This window comes from Cervus elaphus, chromosome X, assembly GCF_910594005.1.
Source record: "Cervus elaphus chromosome X, mCerEla1.1, whole genome shotgun sequence".
Lineage (NCBI taxonomy): Eukaryota > Metazoa > Chordata > Mammalia > Artiodactyla > Cervidae > Cervus > Cervus elaphus.
Genome location: NC_057848.1, coordinates 27,027,496 through 27,049,005, shown reverse-complemented (window position 1 = coordinate 27,049,005; position 21,510 = coordinate 27,027,496). Strand labels below are relative to the sequence as shown.

General features: G+C 57.3%; 3 protein-coding genes across 6 annotated transcripts; all 3 read right to left on the bottom strand.

Moving 5' to 3' along the window:
- Positions 1-996: 996 nt before the first annotated feature.
- On the bottom strand, positions 997-3,705 carry UBL4A (ubiquitin like 4A). 3 transcript variants are annotated; one of them, XR_006339808.1, is made up of 5 exons: positions 3,542-3,705; positions 3,273-3,378; positions 2,841-3,055; positions 2,437-2,737; positions 997-1,162 (listed from the first exon to the last, which is right to left on the bottom strand). XR_006339808.1 is itself a non-coding variant. In XM_043895745.1 (5 exons), the coding sequence occupies exons 1-5, from the start codon at positions 3,587-3,589 to the stop codon at positions 1,051-1,053; spliced, it is 588 nt and encodes a 195-aa protein (XP_043751680.1). In that variant the 5' UTR covers positions 3,590-3,705; the 3' UTR covers positions 997-1,050. The 3 variants fall into 3 exon arrangements, 2 of the variants coding, with proteins under 2 accessions (XP_043751680.1, XP_043751681.1); XM_043895745.1 differs by having other exon boundaries at positions 2,631-2,737; XM_043895746.1 differs by having other exon boundaries at positions 997-2,737.
- A 538-nt stretch (positions 3,706-4,243) lies between these two features.
- Positions 4,244-8,019, bottom strand: SLC10A3 (solute carrier family 10 member 3). Its single transcript, XM_043895742.1, has 2 exons — positions 7,264-8,019; positions 4,244-6,054 (listed from the first exon to the last, which is right to left on the bottom strand). The coding sequence occupies exon 2, from the start codon at positions 5,914-5,916 to the stop codon at positions 4,483-4,485; it is 1,434 nt and encodes a 477-aa protein (XP_043751677.1). The 5' UTR covers positions 5,917-6,054; positions 7,264-8,019; the 3' UTR covers positions 4,244-4,482.
- Positions 8,020-12,402: 4,383 nt separating this feature from the next.
- On the bottom strand, positions 12,403-20,873 carry FAM3A (FAM3 metabolism regulating signaling molecule A). 2 transcript variants are annotated; one of them, XM_043895744.1, is made up of 10 exons: positions 20,661-20,873; positions 20,260-20,332; positions 18,252-18,359; positions 17,652-17,675; positions 15,447-15,570; positions 15,293-15,351; positions 14,838-14,888; positions 14,182-14,266; positions 13,979-14,105; positions 12,403-13,043 (listed from the first exon to the last, which is right to left on the bottom strand). In XM_043895744.1, the coding sequence occupies exons 2-10, from the start codon at positions 20,270-20,272 to the stop codon at positions 12,948-12,950; spliced, it is 687 nt and encodes a 228-aa protein (XP_043751679.1). In that variant the 5' UTR covers positions 20,273-20,332; positions 20,661-20,873; the 3' UTR covers positions 12,403-12,947. The 2 variants fall into 2 exon arrangements, with proteins under 2 accessions (XP_043751679.1, XP_043751678.1); XM_043895743.1 differs by lacking the exons at positions 20,260-20,332; positions 20,661-20,873 and adding an exon at positions 19,225-20,148.
- Between the last annotated feature and the right edge of the window lie 637 nt (positions 20,874-21,510).

The following is a 21,510-nucleotide window of genomic DNA, read 5'->3' as shown; positions in this document are numbered from 1 at the left end:
GGTCAGTGCCCACCTCTGGGGCAGACACTTGGCTCAGGGGGCACAGTGCTGGCCATAAACATTCCGGCCCCTGTGGAAGGATATTGCAGCATTTGGAGCCTGCAGGGTACATGGGGGCATACACCCCCCTCAGAACCTAAGGACAAAGGCAGGGTGCAGCCCGTGGCCATTCTATCCTCTCATCATGGCACAAGGCCTAGACCAGAGCCTCCATGGCCCCTTCCCACCGGCCTCCCATCTCTCATCCCAGCACCTCTTCCCTGTCTCCCCCCTACCCCCTGTAGCTACACACTCCTGCCCAGACAAGCTTCTGGAACCAGGGGTCTCCAGTCACTGGCAAGACCTTTCCCCCTCTCCACCATGCAGTGGCTTCTTGCCCTAAAACATCGCCAATGACCTTCTTGTTAGCTTGAGAGGAGGCTGCCCTCGCTTTTGCTTCTTGGCAGCACTAGACACTCTGTACCCTGGCTGGAGGGGCCTTCCTGGCCTCTGACACCAAGCTCTCCCTGTGGCCTTGCGTCTGCAGGGGCACCTCAGCCTCTGCAATGTCTCCAGTTGGTGAAGTCCCCCCAGGTTCAGTCCTTTCCCCTCTTTCTTTGGTCATGCTCCCTGGGAAGTAATTTCATGCATCCTCGCAGTGTCTGGGACAGTGTGTCCACAGGCCCTCTGGAACGTTGTGGAAAGCCACACAGGGCCGTGGAATCGGGCCCGTCGGTCAGCAAGGCACCTGCTATACACCTGGGAGATGCCACTCCTGTCTCCATGGGCAGCCTGAGGTCCCCGATGACTTCCTGCACCCAGAAGATGGCTCCTAGCCACCACAGGGTCGACACCGCTCAGTCGGGAGGCACACAAGACTCACCGCCTGTCTCTTGTGTCTGTCGACAAGACCTGTCTATACGCGTCAGCCCTCCCCGAGGACCCGGCCTTTCTGAGAGTCGCCCTCTCCCTTCCACAGCCCACCCAAGCCCCCGACAAAATGATGAAGGCACTCGGTTCCAAGCATCCAAAAGGGACAGCATTTATTTGCTGGGGCAGCTGAGGAGGAAGCTACGCTAGAGGACGGGAAGGTGCTCCGTGCTGGCTGTGACCGAGGGGTTCGGTGGAAGCTGCAGGCAGCCATCTTCTGATCCTGAGGTAGAGGCCTGGGATGAAGCAGACACTGCAGAGTGCAGAGGGGAGGTAGGAAGAAACTGGGTATTTGGGGAAATCGTTTATCTGCTGCCAATACCCCTGGACTTCTCAGTTTCGCAAACCAATATCTTTCCTTTATTGCTTAAACCAATGTCCTGTAATGGTTAAATCAATGATGGGGAAACCAAAAGCAGCTCAGCTAATAGAGTTCCTTTCAGATCAAAGTCTCACATACACCTCTAGTGTGACGGAAAAGGTCAATATAAAATTTCCTGACTGCAAAGAAATGAAAGCGTAGGGAAGTCTATTGCATGGGCCCTGCGGCAGTGCATGCCCAGCTCCTGGGTGGAACCATGGACTTCCACCTGCTCTTCAAAGCCTTTGGCCCTTGAGCCACTGTCCGTCCTCCCCATCTGGGGACCCAGCACTTACCCCATGAGGCCCAGGCTGGAGGGTGGCCCAGGTACCCTCCTCCGAGTAGCAGGTGCCTGGACGATCTCTACGGCCCACCCACCAGCTTCTGCCCCCACCCAGGTTCCCTCTCAGACAGTGAGTAGTTTGTACAGTGGGAGGCCCTGTCCACATGTAGCAGAGGATGGGCAAAGGGTACAGGGGCCTGCTCGAGTCACCTTGAGACCGTCACCTGTCATCTCTAAAGGTCACAGACCGCTTGTGTCTGGGAGGAGACAAGCAGAAGGGGGTGCCCAGAGAAAAGCTGTGACACTAAGGGCCAGGACACTCTGTCTCTGGGCCACGCTTGGCCATCACTCAGCATTTGGCCTCAGTTTGTATCTGGGACACAGGGATAGGATGCCTGCAGACTCCTAACCTCAGGCTTTGGAGCTAAAGGAAACTGAGAGAGTCTCAAGAGGAGCCCTCACTAGGCAGAGTCGATGGCTGGGGACCAACGCAGCACAGGGACTTGCCTAAGGTCACTCCCCAGAGCCGGGTGACATCCCAGAACTCCCCAGCCCGCCTTCCCTTTGAGTGCACACTGGTTGCAGCCACTAAGGGGGCCCAAGGCTGGCCGTCACCTGAACTCTTGCCAATGCTGGACCTGCCAAGGATGAGGTGACAGGATTGGGCATCAGGGGCTAGCTGCTTCCCCTTCCAGGCCTGGAAAAGGTATTGCTCGAGGGTTTCTCCTCAGTGGGCTAAACCTGGAATGTCCATGGCCGCCCGTGTCCTCAGAACCCGTCTGAACGACCCCTTTCTCGCTCTCACCCTGAAGCACTTCTGGAAGCTGGCTGGACTCAGAATCTGGCTCCTCAACTTCCCCGCTAGGAGCCTTGGCTGTCTCACCTTTTGTGCAACATGTGGGAGCCAACCCGGGTCAAGAGCTTTGAGTGGGGCCTGGCACCTAACATGAGCCAGATACAGGTACCCGGGTACCCGCCAGGCAGTATTATGAGCCAAGTTGCAATACAAGAAGACATTTAATGCTACATGCAGCTTGTGGCCCGGCCAGGCTCCTCCCCACACTCTGAGAATCCTACTTGGAGAACCCCTTCTCCATAGCTTCAGTCGCTTCGGGGTGCAGGAAGCGGCCAGCCAAGCGTTCAATGTCATCCAGCGTCAGGCGGCTCAGGGACCGCTCATAATCCTGAAGAGAGAAAGCCAGAAGGATTCAGGGGTGCGACTGGGCGGGGGGCGCTGGGACAGAGGCAGGTGAGCAGGACGCGGAGGTCCCGGGCCACGATTCTCACCCTCTGGAGTTGATCCAGGACTCTGCTGGCATCGGCGGCGCTGAAGTGCCGGGCCAGGACTCTGGAAATGAGCGGCCAGGCGGCGGGCGGTGGGGCCGGGGCCTCGACCGTTTTCCGCGCGGTGCTTTCTTCCAGTAACACCTTCTCCAGAGGTTTGACCACTAGGTTGAGCTTGGAATTCGGCCCTATGCTGTAATCGGAGAGTCTTTTCCCATCTGACCGAGAGAGAGAGACTGATGGAGCCCACGGTCGCACTGCCCACGGCGCTGCGAGGCCTCGGGGAGCCTAGGTGAAGCGCTGCGGTGACCTCCCAGGGTGGGAGGGTCACCTAGCCAGAGCCCCCTCCACCTACACTGCTGCCCGGGCCTGGGCTGGACGCCCTGTCCCCTGACTTCCCGCGGGTCTCCCCCGGCGTCCCCTTTCCCTGGTTACCTGCCAGGGCCTTGCCCTTGAACAGCAGCCGCTGCTGGCGGACAGGGATGTTCAGCTTCTCGGAGACCAGATGTTTCAGCGTGGACACCAGCTCGTCCTCTGACACCTGTCCCGGCCGAGAAAGGTGGGCGGGAGGTAAGGCCGCGGCCCGCGCGGAGGACGGCTCTCCCGACCTCTCCCGGGGCGGCCGGCCCGCCAGGTCTGTCCCCGCCCGCGGCCCGATCCCGCGCCCGCGGGGCAGACCGCGCGACCCAGCCCGGCGATGCTACCTGAAGGCTGCACTCGCGGCCCTGGAGTGCCTTCACCGTTAGCTGCATGGCGGCCGCCGAGGCGTCCACTCGGGCCGGCGCGCACCCCGAAGGCCCCCCGCCGCGCGCCGCCGCCCCGGGCGCGCGCCGGAACCGCCCGCCGCCGCCGGAAGCCTCGCGAGGGGCGCGCCCGGCGTCGCAGCCCCGCCCCTCGGCGTCGCAGGCCCCTCCCCCCATAACCTGGACCGTCCTCCGCGGACCCCAGGGCAACGGATCCCAGAAGCCCGCGGAGAGGGGAAAGGGTGGAGGGACGAGCTGGGCCCGGGGAGACAGCGGGCCGGGAGTTCGCGTGCCCCTGTCCACGGGCAGAGCATTTCAACGCTGATGCCCATCCCATCCCCTGTCTCTCAAGGAGCCCGCAGAAGACCCGGCCCCGCCGAGCTCGCTTCGCCACCCGCCGGCCTCCTTTTTAGTCCACCTGTGGAAAAGCAACTGAGCTTGATATCTGGCGGGGAGAGTCTGGCCTCTGCCCTTCCCACTGCTCCTTCTCAGAGAGGTAACAGCTCTCAGAGGCGATGCAGGGGCGAGGAGGGCTAATTCTGGCCAGAGTCACTGTGTCGCCCAAGCCAGCCCTCTACCCTGGCCCACACCTACCTGGCCACACCACGCCTTTCCTTCCCCGACCCGCAGGCCTCAGAGGGCAAAGACAGAAAGGGACCCAAGCTTGCTTCTCTGTTTTATTGAAATATATTTTCTGGGCAGTGCCTGCCTACAGTATTCAGCATGGCCTCTTTGGCACTGAAAGCTGGAGAATAAAAAACGAGTAAAAAAAATAAGCCTGGATTTTTTTTCCTTGTGCATAGTGCATGAGAACTAAAGGCCTTTGGTACACAAGAATGGTGGGGACAGTTGGTGGAGGTTGGGGGATAGGGGTGCCTGGCAAAAGCTTGACCCAGGGGGCCTCAGGGAACGGAGCACACACTGCTATAGATGAAGTGGCCAATTACTAAGGCCAGCATCTCCGAGGTGCCACTAAGTGCCACAAGGAAAGGGGCCTGGGAGGCGTAGTCAGCCTGGAGGCGGCGGAGGGACAGCTGCAGCATGGCCAAGGCCAGCAGGCTGTTCTGCACCCCCACCTCAATGCTGACAGTCCGCCGCTGGGCCACTGGCAGCTTCAGGCATGTGGCCAGGCCGTAGCCCACCAGGAGGCCGACCAGGGGTACCGTGAAGCCCACCAACACGATAGGCAGCCTGACGCCTGCCAGGATGAAGACCCCCATGCGGTAGGCCAGGAAGAGGCCACCCAGGAGCAGCACAAAGCTGAAGGGCTTGATGACATGCAGCAATAGCTGCGAGAACTTGGGGAGCTTGGACTTGATTACCACGCCTGCTGCAATGGGGATGGCAATGAACAGCAGGGTCCCCAGGATCTTGGAAATGGGCACATGAAGTGTTTCATGGATGCTGAGCAGGCGACTGTAGACGGCTGAGGACAGTGGCAGGAAGCCAGTGGCAGCCACCGTTGAGATGAAAGTCATGGAGATGGCCAGAGTGACGTCCCCTCCAAGGAGGAGGCTGAAGAGGTAGCTCCCCCCGCCGCCGGGCGACGAGCAAGTGATGATGAGGCCCAGAGCCAGGGCCTTGGGCAGCATGAAGACCTTAGCCATCAGAAAAGCATAGAAGGGCATGACTAGAAACTGGCCTAGAAGGCCCAGCAGCATGGGCTGGGGGTTCTGCAAGAGCCCCTTCAGCACCTCGAGCTCCACTTTGCACCCAAATGAACACTTATTGACGAAGATAAGAGGCAGGAGCAAGTAGAGGATTGGGTTCTCTGAGAAGTGGACCAGGTCAGTGCCGAGGGTGGTGGGGGTGTCTTCAGCGGGTGAGACCTTGATGCAGAAATCTCTCCGCTCCTCGATCAGCCTGGGCGGGGCCTCATGGGGGTCCGTGAGCTGGATGTGGAGTGGGGCTATCCCAGGCAGGCCCGAGCGGATGCTCACCACGAAGCTGCCGCCGCTGCCCCAGGCTATAGCACTCACATTCTTGATGGTCAGCACCTCTGGGTCCAGGGAGGTGACCCTCAGCACGGGGCTGGGCCCCGTCCTATTGCCCTGGCCTGGGTACTGGCTTGTGATCACAATGATGCCCTCGCTCTCTTCTGGGAACTCAAACTCCATCACAGAGCCATCTCCAATGCTCAGGTAGCGGGCCCTGGTCAGGGGCACGGGATGGCCCAGAGTTGGGCTGAGACTGGCACTGGCTGTTCCCCGGGCCCCCCAGAGCAAGCTGACAAGCAGTAGGGTGGCCCTGAGCATGCTTTGGGGGCCCGTGCAACCAGTGCCCCCTTCTGGGCCAGGCCACTGCAGGGAGCGGCCTTCACCACTCCTAAACACCATGGCTCCTTTCGAAGGGTGGGGCGTGCAGGCCCTCTGCGGCTTAGGAGACCAGCCCTGCTGGTGCCGTTGGGTGGTCCTGAGAAGGGTCCATGGGCGAGGCCTGGCGCTGGGCTGCCTTTCTTGATGGTAGAGCTCTTCCTGAGAAGAGAAGGGACATGGTGGTGGCTGGTGAGGGCAAGCAGCTGTGAGCCCAGGAGCATGACTGAGAAGTTCCACTGCTGGGAGACTCAGCAGGGTCCCTTGCTGCAAGCCTGGGGATGGAAAGGGAATGCCTAGTGCTGGCCCTTGAGTGCCACTGGGGTGTCCCTTCCCCAGTCACAACTGCCTTAAGCTTCCCCAGAAGGGCCACCTCGCCTTCGGCCTGCTGATTCAGGCTGATTTCCACAATTCAGAGATGGCCTGACACCAGGGGATCAGCCATGATCAGCCACCAGGGAGAGCCAGCCCCAATCTTGTCACCGCTAGCCTGTGCCCCACTTGCTTTGAGAGGCACAGTTGTGGCAGTACCACAACCAGGAGGAAATCTCTGAAGGACACCCCAGGGATGCCCAGGAAGCAGGCCCGATGAGAGCAGGCCAGCTCATGGCATCTGAGTGTCATCTGACTGGCAGAGAGCAGCCGGCAAAGTGGTGTGGGCAGCGGGTTACCCCCAGGCCAAAGGCCCCATGTGCTGACGTTCACCACTGCCATGTGAACGGTGCTGCTGCATGTGGCCTAACTACCTGCTGACAGTGGCAAGATGGAGGTTCTGGGAGGAAGCAGGTCCCCCTCTCCCCAGGGAAGTTGCCAGAAAGGGCAGCAGAAAGGGATCAGATAGGGCCACGTGTCTACTGAGAGGTTTCTCCCCTTTCTGTCAGAGCTCTCACTCCCCTGGCAGGCCCAGAATTGGAGTTCCTAGAGCCACTGTGCCACATCTGAGAGGCTCTGCTCATAGTTCAGGGACTCCTCCCATGCCCATGCAGACCCCTACCAGAGCCTAGAACTAGGCTTGAGGAGTGTTTCTAGAGGGGCGGGCTGCCTCAAGGGGAAAGAAGGACGTCTGCCTCTTTCCACTTCTCAATTTGGGCAGCCCGCACCCTATTGTCCTGCAGGAACTGGGGCAACCAAGATGAGGACACAGTAATTCTTCATCCTTACTGCTGACTGACTCATGCCTGGCGTTGTCTGAGTCTTGGACGAAGCCCCTGCGTCTCTAGATCCTATCAGGGATAGTCTCATTTGAGACTGGGGAGCAGTGGAAATAGGTGGTGGAGGGCTGGTTCAGCAGAAGGCTCATCCCTGGGAAACTCATCCTCTACCACCCTGGGATGCCATAGCCTCTCCTGGCTTGGCGTTTGGGTCACTTACCCTGGAGGCCTTGATCCAGCCTTGGGTCTCACCACTGAAGAGGGAGGCAGGAAAACCAGAGGGAGCAGGAGTACAGTGGAGGGGACTCACAGGGAAGAAATGAAGGCACCCGAGACTGAAGCCACCGGTCTGTTGTGAACCAGTTCAGAAGGCAGAGGAGGCAAAGGGCCATGCACCCCGTCGTTCCAGTACCGCTGGTGGCTTTGAGTCACTGTGTGGGGGATCTGGCCCAGATCCCACCATTTCTGCTTGAGGTGCCAGGAGAGTTTGGGCAGATACTCCCCAAGACGAGGGAGGGAACCCCGGGTCAGCAGCTTTTCTCACACTGGCTGAGTGTTCGGTGTCGGTGCAGTTGGCAGTGCTGACCCGGGGCTCCTCCCTACCTGGGAGTCCGGAAGTTGTCGGACAGGGCAGATCAGAGCTCGGGCAGAAACTGGGGAGGGAGGCGGGGAGGAGAGCCCTGCAGCCGGCAGGCTGGCGACCCGCCTGGGCGGCCTTGGGATCCCTCACGCCACTCTCGGTCCCCACGGCTGCACAAACGCCCGGCGGCTACCCTTCTCCGCGGCGCCCGGCCGCCACAGCAAGCGAGGGCGGAAACCGGCCGGAGCCAGAAGCCGCCTTCCGCCCGCCCTTCCGGCCTGAGGCTCTCACTTGCCTCGGCGGCCCGGAAGCTCGGCGCCGGAGCCAGCGCCCGCCGGGCCGGCGGACGCCCGAGAGACCGCCAGCCGGGGCCCCGCCCCGAGCTCGACGAAGCACCGCCTCCGCCCCCGCCCTACACTCCCGCCCCGCCTACCCCATGGCGGCCCCCTCACCTCTCACCGCCGGGGCGGGCCCAGACCGGATGTGACGTAACATGGGAGCGACGGTTCTGCATGCGCGCGCGCCGGCCTGACCGCCTTCCGGGTCGGGGTGGGCCGGGTGACTGTCTCGTGTGGCTAGCGAGACGCGTATCCCAGTGTTCAGTGGTCGCTGCCGGGGCGACCCACACCGGGTAGGCACCCCAGTCCTTCCCAACCACGCTGCGACCTCTGGGGTCAGTGGGACACATGCTTAGCCCTTAGCCAAGCTAGGACGCCCGGGAGCTGCTGCTTAATGGCAGGACCCGGGAATCAGGGTTTCTGTCACTTGCCTGCTCAGGGCGCTAGCCCTGTGGCCAGAGGGCCGACTCTGACGGAGCCATACTCTGGGACCCAGTCTCGGCCATGTTCCACCTTCCTACGTTCAAGCATCGACCAAGCGCCTATTTCCACCCTGTGTAAGATCAGTGGATTTCTGAACGTTTCAAAACTATTTGGGGCCACCAGCAAGGTCTGGAGGTTTCAAAACTATTTGGGGCCACCAGTAAGGTCCGGAGGTTTCAAAACTATTTGGGGCCACCAGCAAGGTCCTAAGGTTTCACGGAGGAGTGCAAACACATGGCTTAAGGAAGGGCAAAAAGGTAGTGAGGGTGTAGAACGTGGACGTGGGAAGACAGTGAGCAAGTGTATAATCAAAGATTTGTATGTTCCCAAAGGTTGCTGGGCAACCACACTCAGGCAGCGGGACAATAGCTACCCACTGCTCTGGAGGAACCTCTTGTCAGGGCTGTGATGGAGGCCAGTGGTGCCCAAAGTTGCAGGTTCTTGCCCCAAGAAGGTTCCTAAGACACATTGTAGAGAATGTCCAAAAAGACCTGTAGCATCTCTACTTTTATTTATTTTCCCAATAAATAATAACTGTAATCATCTAAAAATAAATCTAATTTTAATTTAGCCTTAGTTTTTGAGAACTGTATTTGTGTATGTGTGTTATAAAGTTCAGATTAGTACATGCATGTGATGTGTAAGCAGATAGACACACATGGTGGGGTGCACACTCAAGAGGGTTTATGCCAGTGATCAAGAAACATTCAGAGCTGTAGCTCTAGGCTGTTCTTTAGCCTCAGTTAAGACATAAACCTTTTGTGTGTGTGTGGACTTGGTATTTCAGAAAGTCTGTACTGTCCCTCTCAAATGGGGTTGAGAGGTCCTGATGGAAGCAGGCTGGCACAGGTGAGAGGGCTGAGCTTGGCACATGCTAGGTTGAAGACTGCAATTTTGCAAAGGAGCAGTGGTGCTGTCGTCTGAGGATGGGGTAAAAGTGGCCAGAGGGAGAAGGGGGATGGATAACCTAAACGATGTGTTCACCCTTGAGGAACCCTTCATTTTTATATTCCCAACTGGATGAGAATTGGTGTCAGGGGTCAAGGAGAACAAATGTAGTTAGAAGGCTGCTCCCCGTTATCGTCAGTCTCTCCAGCCTTCCCTGAAAAGCCAGAGGGGGCTGGTGGGGTGTCTGACCTGAAGGAATTTGGAGGCCTTCCCTCCAGGAAAAAGGGGCGACTAAATTAAAGTCATGGGGTCACAAATAGTTGGACACGACTTAGTGACTGAACAACAACAACAAAAAATAAGAATGTTTGTAGTTAGTTTCGAGGATTAATAATTTACCCTAGAGAAGGAAGGTCTCTATGAGTCAGTCAAGGATATCTAGTTCCAAAGGAGAAATAATCTGGACCAAGAAACAGATGGAACAAATGATAGTTACATCTAAAAGAACATCAGGGCACTTCAGGCGGGAGACCCACCGCCATCCCGCTAACAGAGCACAGTGATGACCCTGAGAGGTGGACTTACCTCCTGCTCTCCAGGCAGGGGCCTCCAGGAAGACTGTGCAATAAATAAGCAGGCATGGAAGGCATATTTTATGCAAGCATGAGTATGGGATGCATTTGGTATTTACCGGGAAATGTAGTGACAACTGGCGTTTTTACAAGCCCAGCTACAGGTCGTGGTGCCTGAGTTTTCTTTAGGGGGCCATCTCTCTTCCACTCTCGCTCAGTACACAAGGTTTGCATGTAGATGACCCCAATGCTGGCCTCTGGGGGTGCATGACACAGAGGTAGCCAATCAGGGCCACACAGATTGAGGCAAAGATAAACCCATAATCCAATCTGGACCAATGAGAGGTAGTTCCCTAGGAACTGGGAAGATGGGAATTCTTTCTTGCTGGGGTGCTCCCCCTGCCCGGGAAGACAGCACGTTTGAAAACGACACGAATACAAAAAAAAGGGAAGCCAACATACGAGAGCCCTGAGGACATGACTGGAGCTGGAGTCACCTGTAGGCGTTGGGGGTCTGTTACAGGAAAATTCAGGCTCCCTCTGCTATCATGGCTTTATTTTTGCATGTGCCAGTTGGGTTGGGACCCTGGCTCTTATAACTGTAACTGAGGATGTCTTAACTCCTGAGGGTAGGCCTGGGGGACAAAACCCTGGTGGAGGAGGACCACTGGGTGTAGAAAGACAGCCCACTACTTTGGAAGGTCTGGCGGGCTGCACACCACCCCATTGTCAGCATCCTGGCGTGTGTTGGGCCATGTGGGGGATAAAGCTGGCCTGCCGCTTCCATCTGTGTGAATCCAGCATAAGCGATGAAGGTCTGGGGCAGGTCAGCTGGCATAGCAGATAAGAGGCACCTCCCAGCCTTGTAGTTTGTCCCTTGACTAAGGTGCATTTCATCTGGGGCGAGTCAGTAACTTTGTGGGGCCCTATTTAGCTGGCTTCTAACCTCCCAGCCCCAGGGAAGCTTTCCTAAGCATACCAGGGACCATTTTTCTTCTCTAAACTGGGGTCACAGCAGCACTTGCTCACTGGGGTTGCTGTGAGGACCGAGCAGGTAACACATGCAGATGAAGCACTGGCCACATGTTGATCCTTGTGGCAGCCCCAATGGGTACATCCAGATCCATCAGATTATTCTCTCTACTTTGGAGGATGTTGGAAATGTCCATAATAGAAGGTTAAAAAAAGATGAATAACATAGATGATACTATAATGGTAAGTACTTGGTCATTGCATCTTCCCTCGTAGCTCACTTGGTAAAGAGTCTGCCTGCAATGCAGGAGACCTGAGTTCAATTTCCTGGGTCAGAAAGATTCCCTGGGGAAGGAAATGGCAACCCACTCCAGTATCCTTGCCTGGAGAATCTCATGGACAGAGAAGCCTAGCAGGCTACAGTCCATGGGGTCAGAAGAGTCAGACATGACTTAGTGACTCAGCTATCACTTGTCGTTATGAACACTTGTCAAACAGAGTGCACGACACCAAGAGGGAACCCCAATGTCCACCCTGGACTTTGGGTGGTGATGATGTTTCAGTGGAGGCTGTATGAGGGAACTCTGGACTTTCTGCTCAACTTTGCTGGGAACCTAAAATTCTAGAAAACAAAGTCAATGTAAAAATGAAAACACCTCAAGTTCTTGGCACGGGGTCAGGCTGATCTTCAGCTCGTGTGATCACCATCTCCCAGGCAAGCAATCCAGGCCGCCCTCACATCTGCAACTCTCTGACCCTTCATGGCCGTGACCGTGGCCCCACAGCCACAGCCTCTCTTCCTGGGCCATCCCGGGCTTCTCTCTCTTCTGCGCCTCCTTAAATACCTTCCTTTTCTTTCTTTCTTTTTTTTTAAATACCTTTCTTTTCTGATGATGCACTCACACTCCGGCAGCACTTAACCCCTAGAGGGGGACTCAAATGTCCACTGCCCCCCGCCATGGCACCCTCAACGCGACCTGGCTGGTGCCTGATGGATTCCTCTACCTGGGAAGTCCAAACTGCCTTCCCTCCTTTTCCTAACACCAGGCCATTTCTGCACCCCGTTGTGCACTTTTCCAGCAAAACTCCTTATCATTTCTTGCTGGTTCTCACCCAATGCAGGGAAATAGAGCTGTGATCTCTGAGAAGTGCCAATTGGCCCCCCACCTTGATCTCTCGTGCCCTGATTTCAAAGCTATCTAAAGCTGAGCACTGCGGGGAGACATGCCAGCTCTTGAGGGAGGCCGGGGCGGGAGGGGGAAGCCTCCTGGATTGATTTGAATCTCCACTCCTGTCCCTACAGGCCTGTGTCCAAGGGATTCAGCCAGTTTCTGGCAGCCAGAATCAGTTTTCCAGGCAAAACTACAGGGATGCCCATTGGGCAGAGGGGCCTGTGGACGACATGCGCCCTGGAGACACAGGCCCCCTATGAAAGGTGTGGAGGCGAGTCGGTTGAGCCTTGGGGATCTGTCCCTCCCCCAGGACACCAACAACCCTGACTGCCCCTCTGAACACACTTCATCCTATTGGGGCCACCAGTTTATTAAGAGGTCATGGAGAAGGCAGGCCCTCTGACAAACCACAGGGGTGGCCACCCGCCACTCCAGAGACTGCCATCAGGCCACAACTTCAGCACACAGCTGGCCTGGCTCCAAGGTGGCCGCCCCTCCCTGGAGGTGGCCAGGTGGCCCAGCACGACAAATCATGCTAGAAACAGGCCTGGCCCATGGAGCCGCAATGCACTCTGGGATGTAGAGGTTCTGGAAGGTGCCCGAACCTTCTAGGCAGCCACTACCAAACCTGGGGCTGCAGGTGCTTGGGACTCGCCTGGCTGGGGGTGGACTAGGGGAGCAGCTTTCAGAATAGGAGACGGGTACTTGGGGTTCCCCCCAGACACAAAGTGCGACAGGGTCTGCTGCGCAGCCCCACTACTAGTCATGGTCTGGTCGCTGGTCACCACCTCAAAGCCCCAACGTGCTGGGCGTGAGGTCGGGGCCTTAGCCCTGTGCTGGCGCCTCATCAGGGGCCGGGCACACGCAGCCTTGCTCAGTCTCGTCTGTGAGCCTGGCCCCTAGCTGGCTGCAGGCCTCCTGGGAATGCAGCCCTCCATTTCCAGCGCCTCGGGCCAGCCTTCATACTTATTGGTGTGCTTGCTATTCTTCACGTGCTGTGGGGTAGAAGAAGGCATGGACTCAGTCCTCAGCCACCGGGGCCAGATAGACCCTCTGTCCCCTTGGGCCGGGGTCAACCAAGCGGGCACTCTCTGGGCACCCAGCCCCATCTGCCAGTGCCTCAGTGTTTTCATGTAAAGATGGCGGCAGCTGTCCCCTTACAGCTGGAGGGGGTCAGCTTCTTGGAACTCCAGTGGGCCTGGCCCATGCTGGGAAGGGAAGGACGGGGTGTGTCCCAGCCCTCACCTCGCTTGCAGGGAGCCCATGAAAGCTGTGCCAAGAGTGAGGCCCAAAGGGACATTTCTTGTCTGGGAGCCGAGCCACTCTTTTGGCAGCTGGAGCCTTCCAGAAACCACTGGAACGGCCTGTTTGCCTTGCCCTGTTGTGGGTAGCAGGGTTTGGGGGTTTCCCAATTAGGGCAGCTGGGGAGCAGGGTGTACAGGGTGAACTGGGGTCCTGGGTTTGGCAGGGATGGGACATCACTGAGAGTCTTTTGGGGGTAGGGGTGGTACTGTATCATGTGGCATGAGGGATCTCAGTTCCCTGACCAGGGATAGAACCCATGCCCCCTGCCTCCTGCCCCTGACAGTGGAAGCAGGGAGTCTTAACCAAAGGACTGCTAAGACGTCTGATGAGCATCTTGAAGATATATAAGAGGAGGTGTCTTAACCGTGACTCTTGTTCATGTGAAAGTTTTCCCGTTCAAAGGTTCTTTAGGGGGAATCCAGACAAGAGAGAGAAGATCAGTTACTGCCCTCCCTGTGCAGATGGTGAGGGAGCCAGGACCACCGTGGGGCAGGGGGAGGTGTGCTGGGCAGAATTCAGGGAAGGCCGTGGCATAAACAGAAGGGGACCTTGGAGGATGCAGGCCAGAGGGGCGGGCAGACTGCTCTGGGTCAGGCAGTGGGGGTACCAGGCTTCGTGCTCATACCTGCTCAAAGGGGCTCTTGTTCTGCACACCCTTGGCCCCCACAAACACCCAGCTGTCCCGGAAGGCCAGGTCCTTGACGTTCTTGCTGCCCAGATCACTGAAAAGCTTCCGGGTCTCTTCATTCATCCTGCCGCACAGAAGGAAGAGAGGTGAGCCATGACCCTAGATGGATGAGGCTGAGGTCAGCCTCGGCCATCACTTACTTGGTGGCTGGGTCGTCGTAGGAAGCCACAAACACCAGGGTGCCCTCGTGAAGTGGTCGGATGAACTTCAGCAGGTCGTTGACATCTGGGGGGACAGGTCCCATGGAGCACTGGCCACCTCTGAGCACCCCTCCCTCACCAACCCCTGTTCTTCAAATGAGGAAACTAAAGCAGGGAGTGGGCCAGGGATTCATGCCAAGCCAGGTCACCAAGTGAGTTTAGAAACCAAATAAGAAGAAATAGAAGAGTTTAGGAAACAAGTAAGGAAAGAAAGAAAAAGGGCTCAGTCGTGGCTGACTCTTTGCAACCCCATGGACTGTAGCCCACCGGGTTCCTTCGTCCATGGGATTTCTCCAGGCAAGTGTACTGGAGAGGGTTGCCATTTCCTTCTCCAGGGGATCTTCCCGACCCAGGGATCGAACCCAGGTCTCCCACATTACAGGCAGATACTTTACCATCTGAGCTACCAGGGAAGCCCAGAAAACAAGTAAGAAGCCAGGGCCAAAGCCCTGACCGTACACCGGTCCTTCTCCCCACCTTTTCTGAATGCAAGGGAGTGCTTGAGCTGCCTGGGGGAACCTACAGAGGGAACAGCATTCAGGGCAAAGGAGCTGTCATTCCCACAGTCAGAAAGTGGTAGCGGCGGCCTGACTCACCTCCCGCCCACATGTCGAAGGCGCGGGCCTCGATGAGGTCTCCATTTACCCCTGGGTAGAGGGAAGAATTGGGCACTGCTGCAGGAGCTGCCAGGGTGATGCCACTTGGAGCCTACCAGAATCAGCAGCCCTTCCAGAAGCTCCTCCCCGCCACACCCCCAACATGTGCATGCCCACCATGCTGCTGGTTCACATGCCAGGACCCACCCGAGGCTGCCAGGCATTGGTGGCCCTCTGGGGGCTCCCCAGGCAGCAGCCTCCCATCCCTGTAAAGTTTGAGATCTTCATTGCTACCCTGCTCTCGTCCATCGGGTCACCTCCTCTGTGGAGCCTTCAGTTTCCAAACACCATCCCCCACTGCCCCAGGCCCCACTGGGACTTCCCAGAGTGGGCATGTGGACAGAAGGTGGCAGGCTGCCACCCAGCTTTGTGTCTCTCCTCCGTGGGGAACTCACCATTCACCAGGGCGATGTTCAGTCCCCGGCCCACGTTGTCCTTGACACTGCTCATGAGCCTGGTAGGGGGACAGAGCTTTCCAATGGCCCATCAACAGCACACAGCCCCTGCTTCCCTCCCCACCCCACCCCCGCCCCGTCCCGAGAGGCTCACATCCTGTCTTCCAGGCAGATCTTGGGTCCAATGACATTGGCAGCACCACTGACCACACGGAAGGCCAGGTGCTCCTCGGGGCATGGCTGGGGCAGACCGCATTTGTACTTCCTGGCCCGCGGCTCTGTGGGGACAACCAGCATGATTCCTGGGCCTGGCCCTGGAGGCACTGGACACCTGAGAGGGGGTGGTCAGGCCCAGCCCATAGGGACGAATGAGTGATCACAGACCAGGGAACTGGGGTGCAGAGGAGACATGGCTCAGGTCGAGGTCAGGGACCCCCAGGGAGGCTCTTTGGCCACTGGTGGGAGAACAGGGGATAGTAGGAGAGCCACCAGGAGGATGGTGTGTTACGAGGTGAACTGTGTTCCCACAGAAGAGGCTCTGAAGCCCGAGGACCTCAAAATGTGACCTTCAGTGGAAACAGGGTTACTGACATAATAATTCATTTAGAGGAGATCACCCTGGAATAGGGTGGGCCCTAAATCTAATGACTGGAGAAGGAAATGGCCACCTGCTCCAGTACTCTTGCCTGGAAAATCCCATGGACAGAGGAGCCTGGTAGGCTACAGTCCATGGGGTCACAAAGAGTTGGACATGACTAAGCAACTTCAGTAATCACTTTAAATCTAATGACTTGTGGTCTTAGAAGACAGAAGACACAGACGTGGAGGAGAAGGCCACGGGAAGATGGGCGCTGAGACAGAAGGGATGAAGTCACAAGCCAGGGGCCACCTGGGGCTACCAGAAGCTGGAAGATGCCGGAAGGAGCCTCCCCTTGAGCCTCTGGGATGAGAGTAGCCTTTCAATACCTAGATCTCAGACTTGGAGCTTCCAGAACAGAAAGAACACCCTTCTACTGTTTAAACTACCCAGTTTCTGCCATTTTGGTATGCCCACCCCAGGAAATTGATACAGAGTTTGAGACTAGGAAGTGTGGTGCTACTGTAATAAATCCCCCAAAATGTGGAAATGACTCTCCAACCGGGTAATGGGTAGAGGCTGTAGGATTCTGAGGTACTTCTTAGAAAAGGTCTAGATTGCCTTGAAGAGACTGTTAGTAGACATGTGGCCATTAGAGGTAATTCTGCTAAGGGCTCAGAAAGAAGGGAGAAGAACAGTAGAGAAAGCTTCTACCCTAGTGGAGAATACACACATCACTGTGCCCAGAATGTCACTAGAAATGTGAATGCTAAAGGTGCTTCTGGTGAACTCTCAGACAGAAATGAGGAATGTGTTTGAGGACACTGGCCAAAAGGCCACCCTTGTCATCAAGTGGCAAGGAACTTGGCCAAATTGTGTTCTAGTGTTTTGTGGAAGGTACAACTCATGAGGGCTGAACTTGGAGATTTCTAAGCAGAGTGTTGAGGATTTCTCCTTGTCACTCACAATAACACGGGAGGGAAGAGAGGCCAGTTAAGCATGAAAGAACCAGAAGTGAAGGTCTGGAAAATTCTCAGCCTAACCATATTGCAAAAAAAAAAAAAAACGAATGAGAAGGGCATGCTCAGTAGACAAAACCCAGGGTGTGGCTGGACACCTGTTTGTTAAGAGCTAGGCGGGTGACTTGTGGACCCACTCAGCTGTGTCATCAGAAACCAGGAGAGAGAGATGACGTTATCCAGGAATGATCTGGAGGACTCTCTAGTCTATGGCTTAGACCCTCATGAATTCCACAGGAGATCAACAAGGTTTTTGAGACTTGTATACAAGTAGGAACACTTCCAGGCTGGACTGAGAGAGACAAAGGATGGAAGGGAGGAAGGATAATTCCAAAGGCCGGTCAATAGCTGCAGAGGCCACAGTTGGCTTGGGCCCAGAGGGAGGGTAAGATCGTCCTCTGTGTTCCAGAGCCCCACCAACCTCCACCCCCTCAAAGGCCCAGGGATTCTTCTTAGGCTTTGAAATGGAATGGATCTGCTCTGCTGGGATTTGGACTTGCTTGAGACTGATGACCTCTTTATTCCTTACAATTCCTCCCTTTCAGAATGGTGATGTCTACCCTATGCCTGACCCCCTAGGTATTCTGGAAGGAGGTAACTTGTTCTCTGGACTCCCAGCATGCAAGCATCTCCAGTGGGCTATAGTATGGGGAGGGGTAAATGGAGAAGAGAAACCCTGGTGGGCTGGGTACAAGCATGGCTGTCACAAAGGTTGTCAGAGGGGGTAGGCACACTGCAGCAGCAGTGGTGAGAGGAACCTTACCTGCAGTCACTGAGTTCTCTTGGCCTGTGGGTACAGAGAGTTGTTTCTGTTAGTAGGGCAGCCTGGTCCTGTACCAGGAAGTCAACGTGGAGGGCAAGCCAGGATCAGGGGCCAGGGTCTATGCCTGGCACATACATTCCTGGGCAAGTCTAAACGTTCACATGCAAAGCTCTCTGCTCCAGGTAAGGGTAGATGGGACTCGTGAAAAGTCCTTAGAGGTGAGGTGTCCCCGGCAAGAAGGGGTCAAGTTCCCTCCCCATCTCAGAACCCAGTGGAAAGCCTCCGGGGACCAACAAGGGCGTCATCCCCAAGATTCAGCCGAGGCCCCCCCCACCCCCTACTCAGGCCCCAGTGACTCCAACTGAACTGAATGAATTCTAATGAGTGGGGATTGGTGTGTCCAGCCAAAGCAACTGGGTGGCAAGGGTCAGGCTATGCCGGACGCCAAGAGGCAGACCAGCAGGGAAAGCTCTCAGTGTCCCCCCGGGAGAGACAGACAAACCAGACTATTGCCAGCCCTCTCTTGAGCCTCAGTCTGCAGGTCCGGGTGCCTGCCGCCAGTGACCCTCGTAGCGGGGCGAGGGAAAGTCCCACACTCACTGGTGAAGAGTTGCTGGATCCGAGGAAAGCCAAGGCCACCGAGGAGGATGCTGACTACGATCCAGGTGACAGCCACGGTGATGACCAGGGCCACGATGCGAAGGGGGCCTGGAGGCAGGACAGAGATGAGCAAGGCCACCTCTGAGGGCAGCGAGCTCCCAGACGACCCCAGGCCTTCTCATGAGCGGACTCCTCATCCGCTGGGGAGGAAGGGATGGGAGAACAGAAAGGGGGAGGACCTGCGGCCGCCCACCAGGCACGAGAGGGGGATCAGCTCCTGGTGGGTGAAGGAGGAAAGACCACTGCACCTGGAAGGCTCTTGGCTTGGTTCTCCCTGGCGGTGTGGAGGGGACTTCCAGAGCCCCTACTCGAGAGGGCTTTGCCCCCTTCCCGTGCTGATGGAGAAGCCCCCTAACCCCTGAGGTCCCCATGCATTTGAGTCTCCACCGCCCTGCCCTCCTTTCTCCTGCAACAATGGAGGAGAAGGCTCCTACCCCTTTAGAAGACCAGGCAGCCCTCCCTTCCCCTGCTGTGAGCTGGGCACCCAGCTCCCCACCCTGCCTGGGGTTCTTGGAATAGCTCACTCTGTCTCACTCTTCGTCCTCTATTGTCAATATCTCCCGTCCTCCGAAGATGCAGGAGGACAGGCCTCCTTGGGGATCACGTCCCCAGCTGGCCGCTGGCCTCCATCCGCTCCCTTTCCCTCCTCGAAGGCCCCTCCAGAGTCACATAGGCTGGCTCCTTCCTCCTTGCATAGACTTCCCTCCTGGTCCCTCTGTCTTCCGATCTCCTTCCCTCTGCCCGGGCTTCCATCAGCCCCATAGGACAGCCTGTCGCCAAGGCCCCCAGTGCAGGACCTTCTTGGGGTCAGCGCCCCGGGGTTATCTGTGGGCCCTCGTTGTCTCCAGGCTGAAGCCCTCCCGCAGAAACCCTTTTAGGCTGGCACCCTGGAAGCCCATAGGATGCTCCTCACCCTTCTTGTCCTCCGAGACTCTGCCCTGAAGACCTGCGTTGTCCTGGTTTCTGTCCCACATGGCCTTCTCATCTCCTTCCATGGATTCTTCCCAGATCATGTCATCCATCTCCTTGTCCTTAACGTTTATCTCTGGCTCTGTCCTGTCTTCTGAGCCATATCTATATAGCCAACTGCTACTTCACTATTGCTATTTGGATATTTCACAGGTGTCTCAAACTAAATATTAAAACAGAACTCATCTTCTCTCTTCTACCCCAAATAAGTAAACTCTATTCTTCCGGTATTTTGTCTTTCAGCAAATGAGCCCTCCATTCATACAGTGCAGCAAGTGAAAACATGGCAGAGTGACATGGGGAGTCCCCAAATCCTGTGTCCATACCCTTCTCTCACTCTCCCTTCCTGCCTCCACTATCTGTATAAGTGCCCTCCTCTGCTCCCAGCCTTGAACTGACATTCACAGAGCAGTGACTCTTGTTTTCCCAGCCCAGCCCTGACCACTCTTGAGGCCACATTTCCCAGCCAGTTCCTCATGGGCCAGCCTCCCTGGGATACATTCGTAGTGCTGCAACCTTCGCCGCTAGGAAGTCCACCCCGAAACTGATGGGACCCCAAGCCTGCTTCGTCTCAACTGTCCAGGCAACAGCAGAACTGGCAGTGGGTTCCCATCAGAGCCCAGGGCCACTTTGATCAGCTTCTTGTCTAAGACCACTGCATCTCCCTGTCCACCCAGCTGCTGCACTCCTTGGGGCGTCTCTCACATAGCTCTTTTTCCAAAGAGTGGCCAGTCACCCTGTTTGGGAGAAACAGACTATCGTACCACTCTTCAAACGACTGAGAGAGCTGGGAGCTGAAGTCCTCAGAAGTGAAAGGATTTGCTCAAGGTCATTGCACTAGAGTTTCTGCAAAACCCAACAAACCCAGTGGTCCCATCACTCCTGCCCTCCCCGCCCTTCCAGAAAGACCTCCGGGCAGCTGGGCCTCCAGCCGAGTCTGCTTTCCAAGTCTCTCCCTTTCACGGTGGAAGCCACCCACCTGCCAACCTCATGTCCACTTCTCTCGCTGGGCTGGGGCAGCCGGCAGGTGCAGCCTTTAGGGACCCTGCACTCTGGGGAGGGGGCAACAAAGCAGAACAGCAGGTTTGGGTGGCGGTCAGGGACGACCTCGTGGTGGGCCCCAGTTATGGTGCGGGCGTGATCGGTGCACCGATTTGCTGGTCCAACTCCCTGGTCAGGCCCCTCGGGGAGGTGGAGAGGAGCCCGGCTGGGACCGGAGGGAATGCGGGAACCGGGCGGCTCACGATCGAGCCCCCGGGAGCCTCTGGGATTGGAGAGTGGAAGTGGTTCTCCCAGATGCGGGTCCCTCCCGCGGGAGGCCGCCCCCACCCCTCCAGGCATGGAGGCCGGCGACGCGGGCCGGGCCGGCCGGAGACTTGCCTGACGCCGCGGGGGAGGGATGCGAGCCGGATCGGGGGCAGCGTCGTGAGGCCAGCCGCCTCGCTGTACTTGGCGAGGCCAGGGAGCTGCGCGGGGCAGCTCAAGAGGCCCGGCAATGGCGACCCGGGGCGAGAGCACGGCCCGCGACTGCCACCGCCGTCACCGGCTAGCGCTGGGCAGCCGGCTACCGGGTAGGAGGGGCCCGAATTGGCCCCACCCCCGACGCGCGCTCCGGCGGAGCCCCCGGGCAGGGTTCCGGAGGGGAGGGGCCACGGTCGGCCCCGCCCCTGACGTCTCCCCTGAGACTTCGCTCAGAGGTGAGAGCCCCGCCTTCCCAGGCTTTGAGGGCGGGGCTACGCTCCTGCAGTGTGCTCAGATCTGAAGCCTACAAATGGGCGGCGGGATCCGGGTACGTAATGAGAAATTCTTTCAAAGTTCAAATCTGTACGTTTTCGCAACACGGAGTGGCAGAGGCGTGTCTGGGGAAACTGCAGGATGCGACGATCCAGGAGCCAGCAGGCTCAGCCTTGAGCGGCCTCCCCGCTGGCCGGTCTGTTTTCCAGAGAGCGGCATGCTCACACGCGCTTACCTCCTGCCTGCTTGCCCAGCCTCCTTCAGGAAGGCACCCCAGACACCGCCTGCGGCACCCTGATCACTACCTGGGCTTGGAGAGCTGGGGCTACCCTGTAGCCTGAACCCATCGGTCTGGGGCGTCTGCAGCCCGGTGGCGTGAGAACCACAGAAACGTTCGTGCCCTTTGACCCAATCACCTCACTTATGGGAAAATTCCCTAAGGAAAGAACCAAAAATACCAGAGAAAGTTGATAGAGCTAGACAAGTGACAGAGCTC

Excerpts from the sequence above, each read along its gene's own strand:
- UBL4A (XM_043895745.1), bottom strand. The coding sequence starts at position 3,589 with ATGCAGCTAACGGTGAAGGCACTCCAGGGCCGCGAGTGCAGCCTTCAG. Across the intron at positions 3,056-3,272 it reads CAAGGGCAAGGCCCTGGCAG|ATGGGAAAAGACTCTCCGAT; the intron begins GTAACCAGGGAA and ends TCTCTCGGTCAG. Across the intron at positions 1,163-2,630 it reads ATGGAGAAGGGGTTCTCCAA|TGTCTGCTTCATCCCAGGCC; the intron begins GTAGGATTCTCA and ends TGCACTCTGCAG.
- FAM3A (XM_043895743.1), bottom strand. The coding sequence starts at position 19,333 with ATGGATGACATGATCTGGGAAGAATCCATGGAAGGAGATGAGAAGGCC. Across the intron at positions 17,676-18,251 it reads GATCCAGCAACTCTTCACCA|GCCAAGAGAACTCAGTGACT; the intron begins GTGAGTGTGGGA and ends CTGTACCCACAG. Across the intron at positions 15,352-15,446 it reads ATCTGCCTGGAAGACAGGAT|GCTCATGAGCAGTGTCAAGG; the intron begins GTGAGCCTCTCG and ends TCCCCCTACCAG.
- SLC10A3 (XM_043895742.1), bottom strand. The coding sequence starts at position 5,916 with ATGGTGTTTAGGAGTGGTGAAGGCCGCTCCCTGCAGTGGCCTGGCCCA.